At 38.7% G+C, this 20,554-nt stretch overlaps 1 protein-coding gene across 1 annotated transcript in view; it reads right to left on the bottom strand.

Moving 5' to 3' along the window:
- Positions 1–20,554, bottom strand: part of SLC2A9 (solute carrier family 2 member 9) — a 166,456-nt gene that overhangs the window by 106,935 nt on the left and 38,967 nt on the right. Inside the window, exons 3-4 of the mRNA XM_034772535.1 lie at positions 19,150–19,274; positions 17,301–17,446 (exon numbers count right to left, since the gene is read on the bottom strand). Of these exons, the coding sequence (XP_034628426.1) occupies positions 17,301–17,446; positions 19,150–19,274 (271 nt within the window). The remainder of the gene's footprint in view (positions 1–17,300; positions 17,447–19,149; positions 19,275–20,554) is intronic.

The raw sequence follows: 20,554 nt of genomic DNA, 5'->3' as shown, positions 1-20,554 counted from the left end.
CCAAGTTTATTTATAACTTGTTGGCAGAGTGAAGAAGAAATGTACCTTAATTCTAACATTATGATTTTATTACATTTAAACAGCATTATGCATGCATGATATTCACCAAGAGTTAGAAAAATGATCACATGCTACTTTATCTTGGACTTTCCCTAGTAATAAGGCTCATAATTTCATACTGTATTACATAAGCCATTATGAACTGACAGTCTGTGACTATTAAACATTGCAGCTATTAAAATATATTTGTTACATTATTTTAAAGGCATTTTTACTGTAGTTTCAGTGAAATTCTTTAAAGATTACTTGACAGTAAACAATAAAACAGGAATAAGATCACACAAAATGGAAGATTCCTCTATTACACTGCACTTGAAGAAAAACTAAAAGATCATGAATAAAGAAATGTTTTCCTTCCATCACCAGTCTAGGTATTTATTTGTCTAGGTACTTATATGATACTCATCACTGTACTATCTGAGCACCTCCATGTTATCAATGGGGATCTCATTGCCACAGGAAATCACTGAAGCCAGGACCTTAGCAAGGTTCAAAAAGGGATTGGGCGTTTATATGGATAAGAAGTAGAATATTCAGAGTTACCATCATTAATGTTAATAAACATTTCGGGGTAAGGACTATTAAATCTCATGCTTCAGGGACTAAGCCAATCTCTAACTATTAGAAACCAGTATGAGACTACGTGGTGGTCAGATTATCCCACATCTGCCTATTGCATAGTTCCTACACCTTCCGAAGCATCTGGTGCTGGCCGCTGTCAGAGGCATGGTATTGGACCAGGTGGATCTCAGGTCTGATCCAGTCTGGCAATTTTTATATTTCTATTTGAGCACCAATGCAAGGGCAGAATTGTCTAAATTCGTCTGAGGAAATGGGAGGGGATAACTAGTCATAATGGAATGAAATTTAGCAAAGGAAAATGTATTGGGGAGGGAGAAAGCCTTAGAATGAAATCTATCAGACTGGAATAACGTCACAAGAAAAGTGTCCTATCAGTAGGATCACTTAAGCCTGGACATGATAAGGCATTTGAGAAAACAATCTGCACAGGGACTGCTGTATGGAAGAGTTCTATATTGGCAAGGAGCTAGACAAGATGGCCTAGAAAGCCTTCACATCACTAATTTCTATCAATATAATCAGGAATTCATGCTGTTGTCCATAACGTTTCCTAGAAATATAATTTTAAAAGAAAGTGGAAACCTTGCATACAAAACTCAGGTCCTCTGGGTTCAATATTAGACTCTTTGTTTAGGGGGGAGGGATAGCTCAGTGGTTTGAGCATTGACCTGCTAAACCCAGGGTTGTGAGTTCAATCCTTGAGGGGGCCACTTAGGGAATCTGGGGCAAAATCAGTACTTGGTCCTGCTAGTGAAGGCAGGGGGCTGGACTCGATGACCTTTCAAGGTCCCTTCCAGTTCTAGGAGATAGGATATATCCAAAGATATATGTAACATACTGACATTCAGTCAAGGAGAAAATCAGCAGCAATGGTATAATGTATGTAGTTACCTGGGAGACATCATTAAAAGTTACTGCCTTAGTGGATTTTAGATTTAATTTCTCTTCCATAATAATCTTTGAAAGTCACTGACATTTGATCAGAACACTGAATTTTGCCATTATTTAAAACTAGAAGCAGATTGGGAACCCAGGGAAAAGTACTTCAAAAGAAGGGTTTCTGGGGAAGGCAGCTTATAGAAAATGTATCAAGGGAAATCTGGGTTTGCCTTTGAAGAAAGAATGGAAATATGTAGGATTATGGTGAAAAAAGCAAGAAAACAGGATTAACATTAACTCAGAAAAGCAAAATGGCCTTTTGGTAGCTTTCTGCTCCTAAAACGTCTTATGTTCTAATTCTATAATTAACTTTGGGGTAACAATCTTAGCAGTGGTCTCTTTTTAAGATGATCATAAAGTGTGGTTTCACTCTGCCTATCACTAGTGGTTTCATTTCATTTCATTCATTCTAATTAGAGACTTGACCTGGAAAGGTGCTGAGCAGATTTCTCAGACTTCAGTGGGGCTACCTGAGCTCAAGCATGTGTTTTCACAGGCTTTACTGGATTGGAGCAGAGGGCTCAGCACCTTGCATCATCAAGCCCTCACGGCACCTCTCCAAGTACTCTGGACATGATTTCTCCAGCACAATCAGAGCCCACATCTTTCAACAAGAGCCCGCTGCCATTTTTCTATCTTTCTGATGGAAATTTAGGTTTTCAACAAAACAAATTTTTTTTGTTCGGCATTTTGGGCTGTATAAGTAGGGGCATTGCCAGCAGATCGAGGAACGTGATCGTTCCCCTTTATTCGACATTGGTGAGGCCTCATCTGGAATACTGTGTCCAGTTTTGGGCCCCACACTACAAGAAGGATGTGGAAAAATTGGAAAGAGTCCAGCGGAGGGCAACAAAAATGATTAGGGGTCTGGAGCACATGACTTATGAGGAGAGGCTGAGAGAACTGGGATTGTTTAGTCTCCAGAAGAGAAGAATAAGGGGGGATTTGATAGCAGCCTTCAACTACCTGAAGGGGGGTTCCAAAGAGGATGGAGCTCGGCTGTTCTCAGTGGTGGCAGATGACAGAACAAGGAGCAATGGTCTCAAGTTGCAGTGGGGGAGGTCCAGGTTGGATATCAGGAAAAACTATTTCACTAGGAGGGTGGTGAAACACTGGAATGCGTTACCTAGGGAGGTGGTGGAGTCTCCTTCCTTGGAGGTTTTTAAGGCCCGGCTTGACAAAGCCCTGGCTGGGATGATTTAGCTGGGAATTGGTCCTGCTTTGAGCAGGGGGTTGGACTAGATGACCTCTTGAGGTCCCTTCCAACTCTGATATTCTATGATTCTATGATTCTAGTGTGAAGTGACTGCTTTCGGTGGAAAATTTTGACATTTTATCAAAAACTGAACACCCGTCCCTGCTTCCCCTCCGCCCCAAATGTTTTGATTTGGATTGCTGTCACCGTTGCTGTAGTTTGGGCGCCTCATGAGTGCATTCTCCTGTATGGGCCAGGTTCCTTAGAAGGACAGCATCTCCCATAATGCATTGTGGCCATGGGTCTAGCAGGAGGAGAGATTGGTGCATCTGGAGAGACATAACCCAGGCAGGGAGCCCAGCCCCTAGAGGAGAATGATAATATGGGACACCCAAACAACAATTCTCTTGAGGCATAGCAGTGGCATTTCTGAATCAAAATGTTCAGTTTGGGATTTTCCACTTAAAAGTCAAAATTTTCCGCAAGCAGAAAAAAAGGATTTTCCCACAAGCTCTACTCTCAACTCTTCGTCTCTCAGTATTTTGCTATAACAGGACCCCCTCCCCCCGCCCCCACTATAAATGCTGCAAGGCCCATTTTTTTCCTCTCAAGCATTCAGGAAGAAAGGAATTCGAGGGTGAAGCTTTTTGTTTACATTAGAAGCATCAGGAGTTGCTAGCCATCTAGGGCTAGCTCTACACTATGACCTAGAGATGGGATTCCCCTGCCCATGTCCATATACTAGCGCAAGATCTCATCAAACTAGCATGAGTAGACAGAGCAGTGGAGTACAGGGAAAAGCAGCAGCAGAGGCAGAGCTGAGCCCTGCCGACTACATACCCACCAGTTTTGGGCAGGTTTGTAGTCCCCTTTACCCCTGCTACCAGTGCAACCACAGCTATACTGTTACTTATACTTGTGCTAGCTCAATGAGCGCTAGCTGAGGGTGTGTACATGAGCAGGGGAAATCACAACCCCTAGCTTGCAGTGTAGACATAAACTGAGAGGGAATGAGCAGTTGTCTATTTGTTTTATTGGATAATGAAATGAGATAGTCTCCTTTACACCAATTAAAATGGCTAAGAATACACTTGTTAATGGAATAACAAACCTTTATAAAACAAAAGAAGACCCTACAAAGCAAACAGCTATTGTAACTGGCTGTTTTGCTTTGTGGGCAGCTAGAAGCAGATAGTTTCTTCATTTTTAATGGTCAAAAACCGGTCTTATTTCCATTTAGAGCCCATCATGACTTCCCAAAACATTGTAAAAGGTAAAACAGTAACATAAAATTTTTTCTAAAGTTACATTTAGTCTGTGAAAGTGATATATAAAAATCTGACTCTTGATTAGTGCCTCAGATTTCTTGTACATTTTTTCCACAGTGCCAAGGTACTGTGCAAAGGCAAAAAAAAACCTAATTACTTTTGTAGATTATTATTATTAATGTTCTGCCAACCTAGGGAGTCTTATTTGCCTTTAGTAAATCTATATTCCATAGCTTTTCAGTTTTTCACTTTTTTCTCCAAATAAGTCTTTTAAAACTATTATTGTGAAAAGCTATAACATGAGAATTAATTCAGTCCTTATAATAAATTTCAGGCTAGCACAATACAATAAAAATCTATTTTTACTGAACAAGACATTGATCTTCCTTTGTTTCCTCTATAGAGGAATTTTACTTTTTATTTACAAAAAGGAGAAAAGACAGACAGACACAGTCCTTATCTAAAGCAATAATAAAGGTGCCCTCACCTTCTAACAATGCATTTTAATGCACATCGACTTTGTAGTGCATACAGATCTGCCAAGTCTACTGTTTTTCCCTGTAGGCTAAAGATTTTTGGCCCTTTCTACAGGGAAATTGAGCAATCGGTTGTTTTCCTCTTGTGTATGTGTTAAGAAACATTCTTGGCATTAAGGACCTGTGAACCTTTCCATTGATTTCAATGGGCTTTTGAGTCAGGCCCTAGAATACTTCAAATTCACATTCTCTTTCCATTCCCTTCTCTCATGATTTACACTATCCAAATCCAGGCTCCTCTTACCAACTCAAAACATTCTCTCTCTCTCTCTCTCTCTCATTTTTTTGTTTGTTTTGGGTTTTTTTGTAAATGTCTTTATATCTCAAGTTTCTCACTTCATCCCAGTGAATTTCTTGAAACCACTTTGGAATTGTTCAAGTTCTTCTCTGGAACCAGAGAAAAAAATTCTTTTTCAGAAAACAAAACAAAAAGAGGCAAGTATTCTGGAAATCTCAGTTTGCACGTGCTCAATAGAGATTTGTTAGTTTGGCAGCAAAATTCTCTAAATATTCCATATGTACTGAGCATGCTCTAGTCCCATGATGCAGGGACTGAGCAGGACTTTCATGCAATTGCTGCTCCTCTTCTGCCACAGTCCCCTAGGGCACTGGATACAGCAGCTGAAATTAGAGACTCTCTTTTGTAGACTCAATATTCCCCTTGCTGGTGCCCTGGTTCTCTGACTCCTGTCTTCAGCCTGAGCTTTCCAAAATGTTAATTTCTATAAAGACAATTGCCAGCATAAGGATATCAAGACTCTGGAGACAGTGACATTACAATTTTCAATCAAAACTTAAATTCAATGGAAGTCTTTCTACTGACTTCAGCAGGGTTTGGATTAGGCTCTACAGAAGTACGATACAAAGATGGATGCAAAATGCAACAACATTAACAGCAGCACCCAGATTCCTAGACATTTTACTCACTAGTAGCGCTGTGTGAACAATGCATTTTTTTTATTTACTGGCAATTCCATAAAATTTTTTGATTTTCAAGTCTAACCAAAACCATTTTCCCCCAAAAAATTTAGCTAATCGAAAAGTAAATATATATATATACATATATGGGTAGAACAAAATGCTGTGTTGCAATTTCAATTTTTTTAAAATTAAACTGAAAGCAATATAAAAACAAAGTCATTTTGAACTGAAAAATTGAAATGCTTCATTTCAAAAATGTCAAAATGTTTTTCCCCCCTTGCCCTCCAACACAACAAGTTGACAAAAACCAATTAAAAACTGCAAAATATTTTTGTGTTCCTGAATCTGCATTTTTCACAAAAAAATAGTTTTCGATGAAAAATTTCACCCAGCTCTACTCATTAGGTCATTTTGTGCAAGGTACGGAGAATTAATTTCCTTACAATTTCATAGATGTTATTCTGAAACTAATTTTCATCCTGTTGAAGTAACAGCTGGTCTTCACTTCACATTTAAAGATGTAGCACTCCACAAGTGACTACAGCATCATTTCCATCATTTCTTTTAACTTTCATTTATTTAGTCCTTTCTTACTGCATTATACTAAAACAGTGCGTGTGTTGGGGGGCAGGGGAGTGATCTATTTTCAACAGCCAATGTATAAATGAAAAATATTTGAAATAAATGCACTCTTATGGAAAGTATTATTAGAAAATATATTCCATCACTCAACAGAATAACTGTCTGCTAGTCAGTGCAGGAGGACCACTCTACTGCAATATTGGTATGCAGATTGTAAACACATACATCAGGGAGAAAACTACTAGTCTTCTAAAAATTCCCAGGAGTATGGAATAATTAGAGGATGGTTATCTTTACTATGTGTGAAAGGAAGTCACGGGTCAAAACATCAAGACTCACTGCTTATTAAAGGACTTGTAGGCATTAGCAGATGCTCTGGGACTGGCAAGAGAGAAATCAGTATTAGAGAGTTTTACCTTCTCACTGACACTATGAGCAGTGCTATCATAACACTGGATCATATTTCAAATACAGGGCTCAGTCCCCACGCAGCCAAATCATCTATTCTAATTTTTTAGGCTTAAAGAATGCAACACTGGGACCAGAATTTGAGCACGTTACACAGGATTGGTCAGTCATGAACTATTCCTAAACTGTTTGGAACTAAGTCTTGCAGCACATTCAATTTTTAAAATATTTTTTTTAATCAGAGCTTTTATTTGCAAATGTGGAGATTCACTGCTGCAATGTCATGTATTATTTAATTAATTAATGAACTCCATACAGGTAACAGACAAATACAGACAGTTTTGTAAACATGCTAGAGTCTTACTAATTTTAAAAAAACCCCTCAAATTAATAATCATGTTCACTTCTAATCTTTGGGAATACTTATATTTATGAACAGACCATGTGAGACTAAGCAAAGCACCATGAGTAACTTATTAATATTTCTGGCTATCTGAAACAAAGCCAGCAATCAAAGAGCTGATTGCAGTGAAGCTGTGCTAGTCTTCCCACTGGTGGTTTTACACCTGCAACCTTCCAAACCAGGTTTTATAAAATCCTGTGTACAATTCCAGTGCTGTAAAAACGAATTTAATATAGAGAGAAATGCACATGGTTCTTTTTTAAAAATCCTACAGCAACACGCACTAACCCACAGCCTGGGCCCCGCACTGTTGCCAGGTCATGCACCGGTGGTTGCTTTAGTTTTTATACTGGGTGGCTTTTGAGTTCCAGCTCAGCAACTCACAGCTTGTAATTAGGTAGAAATGCTTAGCTGTAGGACAAGAAAACTGCTTAAGAAAAACTGCATCCTCTGCCTTATGTGCCACTGGGAGAGGTACATCACATTCATCGCTGCTAGATAAATAAAATAGGCAGCTCCTAAGAGTGTGCCTCAAAAGGGAACTGTGCTCTGTTAATAATTGTTAGCCCTCATCCAGCTCTCTTACATCTGAAAAGGGTAGGGTTGGGCACCAATTAATAGGACCTGTTAATAGCAGCAAGATCACCCATAATGCAATGTTGACACAGCTATACAAAGTTGGGCCCTCTGTTCAGAAAAGTGCCTAAGCACCTGCTTAAATCCATTCCTAGTCAAGTAAGCCCTGAAGTGTAGGCTGAAAGTTGATGATGGGTTTAAGATCAGGAGGTCACAAAAATCAGCTTAAAGCCACCTTAGTCCCCACTCATCACCCCCAGGCTGTGAGTTCTGTGCTTTGTTTCTTAGAGGCACAGCACAAGATCTCACCCTATATTTTCTACTGGTATCTTATTTCTAAGCCTAGTATAAAATGCTTTTTTAAATTCTTTAAGATCACCCAAGGCTATTCTTTGACTCATTCTACTAACTATTCTAAGTGACATAGGATTTAAATGTCTTGCTGATAGCTGGCGATTTCTGTGCACTGTAATGCTAAGGCCCTGCTTCAGGAAGGTAATCCTACTGAAGTCAATGGGACTATTATTCATGTGCTTAAAGTCAGGTACATGTGTAAGCAATTTGCTGAATTAGGGCCTTGGTTTAACTATATCACTCTTTACGATTTTAAATGTGGGTAGAAACAGGCTATGATGGTTCTTTGTGTAGCACTCAGAACCTCTCTATATATTAGTGTAATTGTAACTTATTCTGATATAAGATCAGGATAGAAAGCCAGGGTTATATTTTCATGCACATGGTTTCTTTAAGGTTTGAAATTGTGCTGAAGAGATCAAAGGGATATTGCTCTGGGGAACAGAGTGTAGTCTCAGAAGAGATTGGTGCTCATGAAAGATGCTCCAGCACTGGGTTTTATGCAACCCTGCTTCTAAGTGTTTGTTGGATTCGGACAAAAAACTTTAATAAAATGCTCCAATTTAAAACAGCACTCTGATCTGAAAGTGTAACATTCATATGTAATTAGTATGCATCCATGTGGACAGACCTCTGTGCAGAGTCCCATTGACTTAAATGAGGCTTCAGGAAGAGTTAGGAATCCATCCATGCAGGTTACACTGCAGGATTGGAACCTAACATCTTTTAATCCTATATTATAAAGTAATAACAGAACGATTCCCTCATAGAGAAATATCTTTGACTACTGTCATAAGTATTTCAATGACAGGATTTGTACACACACACACACACACACACACACTTACTTACTTACTTAAAGGACTCACAGCACTAGAAATGGATGGATTGCTCTTCATGTTATCATACTAATATTTAACCGTCTTTCAGCCATCATATCTCAGCAAGATCATGTTCTCCTTAGTCTCTACCTGCAGGCTGTGGCTCCCTGGGAACAATTCTTTATAGCTTTCTTTACTAAATTTAGAGTGTAGCATTAGTTACCAGGCAGCCTTTGAGTCTGAGTCAAGTACAAAGTCTTAGGAAGGAGCGGTTTTAAAAGCAGTTTAAACAATGAGGCTTTGAGAAGCAACGTAGCTTAGTTCTTGGGACAGGTTATTGTGCCTTCAACAACACAGAAAATTATAAAGTAGCCGGCTGTACAACATATTTCAGTGCATCTGAAGCAGCACTTAAAAGCATAAGAAATGGCAACCAGCAAAATACAAAAGGTTCATATGTAAAAGGTTTTAAAAACAATTAGCTTTTACTTCTAATATCATGTCATTCTTTGGGGACGAATAAAGAAGATTAAGTCTAGAAAGGGAACTACTAACATTCTCTTGGTATTTTAAGTAAAATCCATTTAAGATCCCATTTGATGCAGAACATTTTTCATCTGTCACAAAGGCTTAGTCTACACTAGAATGTTTTTGCTGGTATAGCTATACTGGCAAATCACCCTAGGGAAGATGCAGCTTATACCAGAAAAAGAGTTCATGTGCCAGTATAGTTTATGCCAGTCACCTGAATGAACTACGTCATACTGGCAAAGAGACTCTTTTCCAGTATAAAGTGCATCTACACTAGGGCTTTTTGCCAGTATAAGAAAGTCATAAAGAATCACATTCCTACCCATCATTATTATACTGGCAAAAGTTCTAGTGCAGGCCTGGCCAAAGACTGCTGCCAGTTCCTCAAATACTGGATGGAGCATTACTGTTCTTTAAAAAAAAAAAAAAAAAGAAGAAGAAAAACAAACTAACAAAAATTTTATTTGCTCCTATTGTTTCAGTGACAGCTGCAAAGCACAACATAGCCACAACAAAATTAGTGTGTTGACATTGAAAAATCAAATTGAAACCCAGGTCTGATGTTGTTCTTGCCTACTCTAGTTTTGTGCTGGTGTAATTCCGTTTCCCAAAATGGTGTTACTCTTCATTTACGCAGGTGTCAATCAAAGAAGAATAGATCATCCCTGTTGCAAGTGAAAACATGCATACATGCTTCTTATTTGAATTCCCTGGAGTCTATCCCATCTATGCATGGGGTATGCACATGTAACTCGGATTTTAACTGTGAATGGGAAAGACTCACATAAATTTCATGTACACTGCTGAAAGAAGAGATTCTCCAGTACATCCAAAGCATGAAGAACATGCAGGTTTCCTTATAGTGTAAAGGTTCATTAGAGATTAAAAAAAAAAAAAGATGGATAAACACAAAACTGAACAGCTAAGGAATAATGAACTGCCAAGTCTATTTAATAAAATTTTAACTCCATACTGGTGTTCTGGTGACATTGTGGAAGAAAATTTCAGCTAATTTTATTGAGCTCATGAAAGCCTCTATATGGAGCTTTAGATGAGCACTGCATGCACTTTGTGTGTGTCATTCCTTACTAGAAAAGGATGAAAAAAAAACCCTTCTCAATTAAAAATCCTCACCAACTTCTTATACTCTTCTCTCATCTGTGCTGTGCCCCGATGATTCCGATTCAGCACAGCAAGACAGAGTAGGAAAGTCTGTGACAGCAAAGCAAGGTTGATGTAACTAGAAATTTAGTTCTGAGGCAGACATTTTTGATATTGTATGGAACATCTTTAGGACAAACACAGACACAAATGAGAAATAAAATACTGTATCATTAGACAGAAGTGATCTGTTACAAGATTTACGACCTCTATGCACTGTGACATCAGCATCATTGTTGTCCCTCCCAAACATGTGCTGGTGTACTGAACTAGGACCACCACCAACAAAAGCACAGGCTTCTACCTCTTGCGCTGCATGTGTAAATCTATTTGCACCAGACAGTAAAGGAGGACATGATATGCTTAGTGAGTGGGTTACGCTTAGGCCACTAAATTATCCCTTCTGGTTTAGTTATAACCTTTTTTACAATTTTTAAATACTACCATAAACTTACTTGATTTTCCAACTTAATATAATTACATAGTATACACACAAAAATTACATTAAAAGAATATTATTAAAAGGTGCTAAGTCAAAACACTCAAGGATTAGGAAATTGCAGAATTAAGGTTACCTGTGTAATTTTAATTATGACTCTTGCATTATAGAACAGTCTTTAATTACACAATCACACACTATTTTTTCCACAGGACCCCTGCCTCATCCAGCAGATAGGATGGATGGTGCTCACTTAATGAGCAACTATTTAATATTTTGTTTTCTCCTCATTGTTCAGTGTGCAGCTCCAAACCTTACTTACTATGCAGCCTCTGCTCTGAAAAGAGAATTATCATAATTAATTTCCTCTTGGGCTTTCCTATGGCACTTGGCACTAGAGTGCCTGAGTTACTATTGCCAAGCATGCTCAGGGATGATGGACTCTAATGCTAAATCAAAGATGTTTCTCCTGAGCGTGTGCAATCTGCTATTTTTAAAAAAGGCTTCTAACTTGGCCAAATTTGGGTGGATATTTTCAGGGATGGCACACAGCACATCCCTGACACAAAGGCTACCCACCTGCCAAATTTCAAGCCCTTGCTTCCAAGTATGGGGTCAAGACCTACTCGGAGGGCAAAACAATGTATTTTTCCCTAACCTTGTTTTCTGAAATGGCTGGAATTTTTTGCAAAAACAATGCTTGAAGCAGACACCTGGCATGCGAAATTTCAGGGCAAATGATTAAAGTTTGCCAACCTTATAAGTAACTAAAAACAGGGCCATATAATGGGAACTGTCAGGCAACCTTAGTTATAGACAGTTCTAGCATCCTTCCCTATAAATATGTACACAGAGTGTGTGTGTGTATATATTTCTTTTCTCTCTCTCTCTCTCTCACACACACACAGGCACACGAAAGAGAAATGTATAGGTAGAGACACAATTCACACATATCATGCATACCCAACAATGGGAAAGGTCTGTTCAAAGGGCTAACTCTAAGGTCAATGGGACAAAATTAAGAAAGGGAAAACATTTGAGAAATCCTTATGACAAAGGGATGTACCAATATTAGATTATGGAAAAGTCCCCCAAGAGAAGTGTTGTAAGCTTGGAGTTTTAAAAATAGACTTGATGAAACACTACCAAATATTCTGCCTGGAACAGTCCTGACAGGAAAATGAACTGGATGATCTAATGACAGAATCACAGAAACTAGAGGATAAAAAGATCTGACAAGCAGTGCTTTAAGAAGTGACAGATTTGAAATATTCTTTCTGATATAAAATATCCTTATCCTCAAAAGAACATATTAAAAGTTGCACATGCTAAAAAAAGCCAAGAATGCTCAAAATTAAATAATTTTGGAGCCAGTGGCAATATTATATCTCCCATGTTACTCAAGATAACACAATTACATTCTTGTGGACCAGCGTATGTTGACATTTGCAGTTGCTATGGCTTCCTGAAGAAATAATGGCTTCAGGTTACAGAAAGCTGAAGCATGATGGCGGTCTAATTAGCACACTACGACATAGCAAACGGGATGATACAGAGAAGCAGATCACCTGTGTATACGTTTTTTTAAAGTAATTATGTTCTGTGCCCAATTCTGGTCTCAAAACGGTTTTACACTCATGTATCTCCACTGGCTTCCATGGAGATATAGTAGACTTTATTATTTGTATTTGTGTAAAGGAGGTCATAATCAGAGCCTTGAAGTTCAAACTAGTGTTTATCCAAAATTAAGGGGGAAAAGGGGATTTGGAATTATTGGGGGACATTACTGCTCCTGCTGTGCCCGAGAACTAGCAGTGTGACTGTTTAACTTGATTTCCAGAGACTATTAATCTTTCTTAAAATATTACACTTTAAGGAGGACACCATCTAAGGTTTCAATACTATCATTTAATTAGCTTCTAAGTCAAAGGCAGTAGAAACATGTCAGAATCCAAAAATATCTGTATTTAATCTCAACTATCTGCTATTGTGATGGCCTTTGCATTCATTCTTATACATCCCTTGCTAAAAAATTAGTTTGCGTACAACAGTGATGTCTGTATTCCAATATATGACATAGAAATAGCTAAGGGCTGGTCTACACTTAGTCCGGACTTCGGACTAAGGTACGCAAATTCAGCTACGTTAATAACGTAGCTGAATTCGAAGTACCTTAGTCCGGACTTACCGCGGTCCAGACGCGGCCGGAAGTCTCCCCCCGTCGACGCCGCATACTCCTCTCGGCGAGCTGGAGTACCGGCGTCGATTGTGAGCACTTCCGGGATCGATCCCAGAACATCGATGGCGTGCCTCCGGACCAGCCGGTAAGTGTAGACTAGGCCTAAGACTGCTTCTCCAAAATGTTGTGATAGTATCAGCAATACACCAGAAACATCAGTTCTTCATCCTATTCAACAAGGACAAAATAGTAGAAACAGCACTGCTACTATGCTGGTAGCCAAAGCACTGCAGAACCTTCAGAGAGACACGCTACACTTCCATATGTGCCATGTATATAATCTTTGCACCAGGACACTCAAGGCAATGCACAAGGGAAAACACATACATGTCTGAAGTATGGCTAGTGATAAATCCACATGGCCCAACATGAATGTAGGAATGAAGCTGTGGGTATGATGCTACTTCCCTCACAAACAGTAACAGTCAGAAAAATCCTCGGTGCACAAGTATCATGCATGTTATCTTTAATTTGAGGTGAGGATTCAGTCCCTTTCTCTGCTGCATTAACTCTGAGACAGCATCTCAACCCACAGAACCCAGAGAATATAAAATGCAATGTAGCGAAAAGGTTTTACTAGTGAGAGTCTGTAACAGCTACATTAGTAATAAATATTGCACCTTCACAGTTCCAATGTCCATTGGCATTTCCACACTTAAAAGGATAGTGCCATACTCTGTCACAGAGGAGGTTGGCAATTAAGGCATTAATCAAGACTCCTATTCATTTCAATGGGTTTTGGATCCAGTTCACATAGCACAGAGAGTTACTGGAATACCGAACTATCTGATTAGCAAATCCAAACTCTTATTCTATTCACTCTTTGTGTAGGAGTCTTATTTTTCATCATAACAAGTATTCAGACAACCACTGACTTCATTAAAATTCCTGAAACTTTTACATATTTTAATATGAATGATTAGTGATCTGAAAGTTCATGATGGATGTCTGTTATTCGCCATCTGTTATTTCCTTATTTTAAAAGCTCCAATCATTCAGTTAGGGAACAGAAACAATGCCATCTGATGTAACTGACCAACCATGCAACATAAATGAAGAGCAGATAGAACAATCTATGAAGCTATAGTCTAAAGGTTATTTTTTTTCAAGCTGTCAGTGAATACTTATGAATAACAAATGCATTCAAAGAAATCAGGATCCGTTTGTTAAGAATTCATGAATAGAAAAAGGAGCTAAGTTTGTAACAAAATATTACTTTCAACTATCTCTGATAGAAACTAACAATCCAACATGCAACAATAAAAAGTGGTGTGTCAGTTTTTAAAACAATTATGAGAGTAAAGAAAGGATTAACTGAACAAAGGATTTAGTTTTCCATAATTTAGCACAATCGGCTACAAGAGATATGACCCTTGGTGAGGTTTGCAGGTTTCATCAAGATTCTATTAATTGGGGCTTTCTTTGTCTGTTTGTTCTTTGCAAACTCCTGCACATTTAAGTTCTCCACATTTTACAGTCAATGACACCATCAATTAGGATGTTATTAAATTAAGACATTGGCAGTGGCAGAATTTGCTTTGCAGTAACTGGGTAAAACCCACTTCTTCAGGTGCATGCATCTGAAGAAGTGGGTTTTTCCTCACAAAAGCTTATGCCGAAATAAATCTGTTAATCTTTAAGGTGCCACCGGACTCCTCATTGTTTTTGTGGCTATAGACTAACAAGGCTACCCCTCTGATACTTAACAACAATAAGATCCATTCATAACTACCATGAAAGCTTGATCTTCTCCAAAACACAATGTACAGTCTGTTGGAAATATTGACCACATTTCAAATGATGTGTAAAATACTTTACAATCAAATTAAAGGGAAAAAAATAAAGCAAGGTGGCAACCATTTGATAGGCATCTTTCACATCTTAAATGAATAGAACTCATAATGTGAACCTGTTGGGAAATGGATGTCTTTAAACTAGAGTGGGCTTACAAATATGTTGCACTTGCTTTTGAGAGGCAACTTGATCAAACAACAGTACTTTGAGCATACTGTTTAAGAGGCTTTATGCTGCAAGACACGTTGCTTTAGGAAAATGGATGTGGAGCGCCTTTGAAAAATACAAAAGACTCAAAAGGAACACATAGTAAGTAATAGGTTTGACATTTCATAACTTCTACAGAAAAGAATTCATAACACATAATGCATGCAGCAATTCCACAGTTACTTCTAGTTCCACAGCCTTTACACGTGACACTCCCATTGACTTCAACAGGAACAGCACACATGTAAAAGCTGGAGGAGAGTAAAATCAACCTCTAAAGTCAATGGGAATCTTGACACAGACTTCAATAGGTATGTCTACACTACAATTGGGAGCGTGCCTCTCAGGCTGGATGGATAGACACGTGCCAGGCCCACTTGAGCTAGTGCACTAAAAAGAGCAGTGTGGACATTGCAAAACAGCAACAGCTTGGCTCCCAACCAGAGGCTGGACCCTCCCGACCCTCTGTGGGGACTTTGACATCAGTTCTGAGAGAACACCCAAAATTTGTTGCCTAATAAATTTGGTCTTTAACTTAAGGGTAAACTGAATCATAGTATTATCCTTTGCAGGTATTTAAATGATAATTTAAGACCAGGATGAAGAAGGGGACAAAAGAGGAGTGTTGTCCATCAGGGCAACCACGTAAGAACATCCGAAGAAGTGGGCTATCGTCCACGAAAGCTTATGCTCTAATAAATTTGTTAGTCTCTAAGGTGCCACAAGTACTCCTGTTCTTTTTGCGGATACAGACTAACACGGCTGCTACTCTGAAACACGTAAGAACAGTGATGTATGAGTCCTGCAGTGGACTGAAGCAGACATTTACAGGGCACTTGACATTTTGGTATCGTAGGGACATGTTTCCCTCATTCCTCAAGTGATTGCTGCTATGGATCGGTCTGTTAGAGAGAGTTCTTAGTTCAGGTATCACTGTAACAGGATTGCTGTGTGCATTTCTAGACACCGCTTTGAAAGCAAATCTCTGTATGAAAAGCATTGCCAGGTGCCGACCAGTATAAGCATCAGTTCCTGTGTTCAGAGTAATGGTGACATCAAGTGGCCACTAGGATCATCTCAGCTACTCAAGGAGTTATCCTGGCTATAACAGGTCAGAGTGGATATTCTCATTCCAGCAGTCCACCAGAAGTAGCCAGGCCTTTTCTCCTACTAGTCTATGAGTATGGCTATATTACAAGCAACATTAAAATCACCCAGTAAGAAGATTTATATTAGAAACATTGTCACTCTATTCAAGGTCATATGGTATCCTCTTTGTCAGTTTTATTTATCTAAATGTTTAGAAGTCATTTAGAAAAAACAGTTACTGAAAAGCTCTAGGGACCTTTTTCATATCTTAAGAAATACAAACAATGTAAACAATACTAGGAAAATCCAGCAATTTCCCATCAGGAAAAGGGAGAAAAGGAACCCTTACTCCAGCCACTTGGACTATTTAATCTGCTGTTGTCAAACAGGAGACCTCTTTCATAACTATTTTCTTCACAATGACTCCTGCATATCCAAAATGACTGTCTACCTAAGGCCACACTCTTCCACCTCATTAATAACTGCTTTAAATGCAGGCCCTCCAAATCAGGACTGGAAGCCTTAAGTGGAGCTGCACGGGTCTTCTGCTGTTGCTCATGCTGTAACTGTTCTGAGGAGAATTATTTTTTATATTTAAATAATAAAAAGGAGCCTACACGAGGCTCTAGGTGCTCTAACATATAAATTAGTAGTGCAACAAAAACCCAGCAGCATTATAACAAACATTCAAACAGCAACTCAGCTAGGCAGCCTCCTACAAAAAACACTCTCACTCCTTCATCACCCTGGGAAAAATATCCTCAGCCCTCTCTTAAAACCCTATCAAATAGGGCAGCATGATGGGTAGATCACCAAAGTTGGGCTGCTTCCGATCAACACAGGGAACAAGTTCCCGAGTCCTGGAGTCCTCTCAGAGAATGCTATGGCAGCTGCCTCTTTTTTTATAGCAAGGGGGATCCAGTTCAAATACCTTTGTTGACTGCAATGGTGGCGGTATAAACAGACTCTAGTCTCCAGGGCAGCCATACCTGCTTCTCTCATGATAATTAAGTACATACACATCACACACACAAACTTTAAGAAGGAAAAAAAAGACTTTGAAGACATTGCTTTCTAAAATGGTTCTATGTAAACCACAGGAGTGTGGTTTTCTACCTACAGAAGGAACAGTCACAATTCTCAATGTCACTCTTTAAATGCAATATACATAGGACAACATCCACCAAGTACTTACATTTCCAAATATTTCTGGCAGCCCCAAAACCTGAGCAGTGAAAACTCCAATACAGATGAAGATTGCTGTGACCTGCCCCAGAGAACCCCGGATCTCCTTAGGTGCGATTTCACTCAAATAGATGGGAAGGGCACTGAGAGAGACACCTATGAAAGAAGGGAACAGCAGAGATATTGCTGTAAGTACAACTGACTTTACATTGAACCAATAAATGAGCAAAAATTTATTTAGAAAAGTTTGAATACCAATCTCAGACACCAGCATGATGAGAATGGCATAAGAACCTATACAGAACAGAATCTATGCATGTGTGTCCATGCACATACATTAGTATCTAATCACCAAGGGGGCCAATAGTTTCAATTACATATCTGAAATTATGCATGCTGGTCAGGACTCCATTGCTGCAATATGAAGAGGGCTGTTCATTCTATAGAAATTATCACTAGAGGTCCTGGGGCAGGGGTGCCTTACTCAACCAGACGTCCAAAATAAGCAGGATGAGGAAACTGTCCTTTTGGTTGCCCCCAAAAGAACTGGCAGGAAGGAAAGGACTAAGTTATCCCCGGATGGGATACATGTGTGTGCTAAGAAGGAGTGGGTTAAAATAGCACTGACCTTCTTTTCAAGAAGGCAACTATAGGTGTGGGGAGCATGGAAGAGTAATAGCGGGATGCCTGTCTGGCCTGAGTTTTCCTTTCTCAATTCTCTAGGCATCAAGGGACCATCGTCTGCTCCCTGCCAAAGGACAGCAAGGGAGAGGATGCTGATATTGCACTGGTTTCACCCTCCTTTCAGATTGTGTTTATTGCAAAGGTGTGTGTTGTGAAGATGTGCATGCAGTGTAGCAAGAAAGTGAACCCTCAAACCTAGATTTTCCAGTGGAAATCCCATACACTGCTATGTCTGAACCTTCCCATTGCTCATCCATTGTTAATGGTATTAATGGGGTGAATGGTATTAGAGATTCTGATGTCTGAAAGACATCAACATCTGTAACATTCACTAGACTGATTCCAGCATCACCAGAACAACAACCACCAGCAGCATGGGAAGAGAAGGAAGGAGGAATGTGTAACGGTTCACAATGGAAGTCTCTTGTCACTTCATTAATAGCCTGGACACAGGTAAATAAGAAAAATCCAACAACCTGATTTAGCAATATGTCAACTAGACAATATTAAATACAACATGTTTACACTATAGAATGCATCCTTGTTGTATCAGCAGAAAGAGATATGTTCCCCTTAAACATGCTTACAATACTGATGGACTTTTAAGACCATGCATGAATTAGAGAGGAGAACACACCCCAAAATGTGGGGAAATAAAAAAAGTCAGCTTAAAACCAGCAGACTAACATTGGTATAAGGTACCAATTTGTATGTGAATAACACACATATCATCAAGACTACTGTAATTAGTTCTTACAAACAAAATAACCAGCTAAATTATTTTGATGGAAATGGTGGTTCCACATGGTATTTTAAGAGTTGAAAACATTACAAATGGATAGCCATGTTCAGTCTTATCTTATTCATATTGATATGCCATCTAGCAACACCAAAATGAAAAATAGTAAGCAGCTTTAATAGACAGCCCATGTTCTCCTACCCAAAGGGTTTCTGTTTTGCGAAGACAGACATTCTGTACAAAGGGGAATTTGCTGTCATGGTTAATATCCATTTATGTTTCTTCATTAAGGATCAGATTCTGCCATCCTTACTCATACGGATTGTTCCCATTGAATTTAGTGGGATTATGCATAGAAATCACTCCTCAATGTAAGGGTGGCGGAGGATGCCCAGTATAAACTGTAAGTGTATGTACAGCACAACGTAAAGCTTACCTGCATGAATACCCATCACAATGCGGCCCAATAAGAGCATTTCAAATGATCCTGCTAACTGACAGAGAGCCATCAACAACGCAGCCACAACTGCAAATACATTATTGATCAGCAATGTATGTTTTCTGAAAGGAAAATATATATGTGTTACATTTATTAAAATAGCTAAATTGTATATAAAATTGCAGATCATTAAAAACACAGTGCTTAACAAACACAGGTTCACACATGTTAAGCATTACAGAAAGAGTTTACAAAAAACTGCAGTTAAAGATATCGGCTGTAGAATAAATACAACCACTGTCACAAAATAAAGGTCCAAATCTCAAAGGCATGAAGATTTGCTTTCTTATGCTTCCCAAGAGCAAGATAAGATATACTTAAGATTAGCATGTTCTGGATAGCTGGACATATGTAGCATCATAACTGTTTTGAATTGTAAAAAAAATAGGATATACTTCAAATTTCAATAGGTTGAAAAAGATGGTAGAACCTTGCATGGTATTTACAAAGTTTTCAACAGATCAGTGTTTGGAAAACGTCAGTATGTACTGGTATGCAATATGGCCAAACTCAATTCTGGATTACAGAATGGAAATCTAGAAAAACTCCATGGATGTCACCAGATTTACATTGTTGTAACTGAAAGCAAAATTTGTCCCTAATTCATGATATTACAGGTATATAAAAGGAAAGTGACCTCATGCACAGCTGGACAAAACATCTGGGTTTTTTAGTTCATTGGTAAAACCAATTTCTTTTCACAAAAAATGTGGAAATTCTCCATAATTTTAAATTTGTTACCCAATTCCATCTATTTTTCCAAATTTACTATCACTGGATGAAATAACTAAGTAGTAGTTAAAATGAAAGAAACTACTTTTCCACATTTCCAAAACCAAGTTCTTCTAGCACAACAAAAGCCATATATCTTTATCATTTAAATATAGTTTTATCCGTATTATTCTTTGCTGCCATGCGCTCTCTTTCCATATCTTTTGAGCTGTGAATCAAAACACTGTGATCTCTCTCAGCCTATAGAGGTGACAGCATGAAGAATTTCCTGGATCTTTTGACTCTTTGCTTCACTTACTTCCCTGTGGTGACAAAGTCAGATTTTGCCACACATGTGTAACAAGAATGTGAAATCAATAGCTCTACCGAGATTAATTCTGCAATGATTGTTTCCTGCTGAAGGATTAAATATAAAAGCCTTCCCAAAGCAGAGATCATCACTACTACCTGACTGGATGTCTCCATCACCTACTATCTCAAAGAAAAAAGGCTTCAAATGGCTTCTTTTTCTTGAAGACAGATACACAAGAAATCGATTGGCAGGGCTCACCAACCCCTAGGATACTGATTAACTGAAAGGGTTTCACAGTATGTCTACACTGCAAAGGAA

The sequence above is a fragment of the Trachemys scripta genome, chromosome 5 (genome assembly GCF_013100865.1).
Source record: "Trachemys scripta elegans isolate TJP31775 chromosome 5, CAS_Tse_1.0, whole genome shotgun sequence".
NCBI classification, from domain to species: Eukaryota; Metazoa; Chordata; order Testudines; family Emydidae; genus Trachemys; species Trachemys scripta.
The sequence above is the reverse complement of the archived record's forward strand: the minus strand, read 5'-3'. Positions and strand labels throughout refer to the sequence as shown.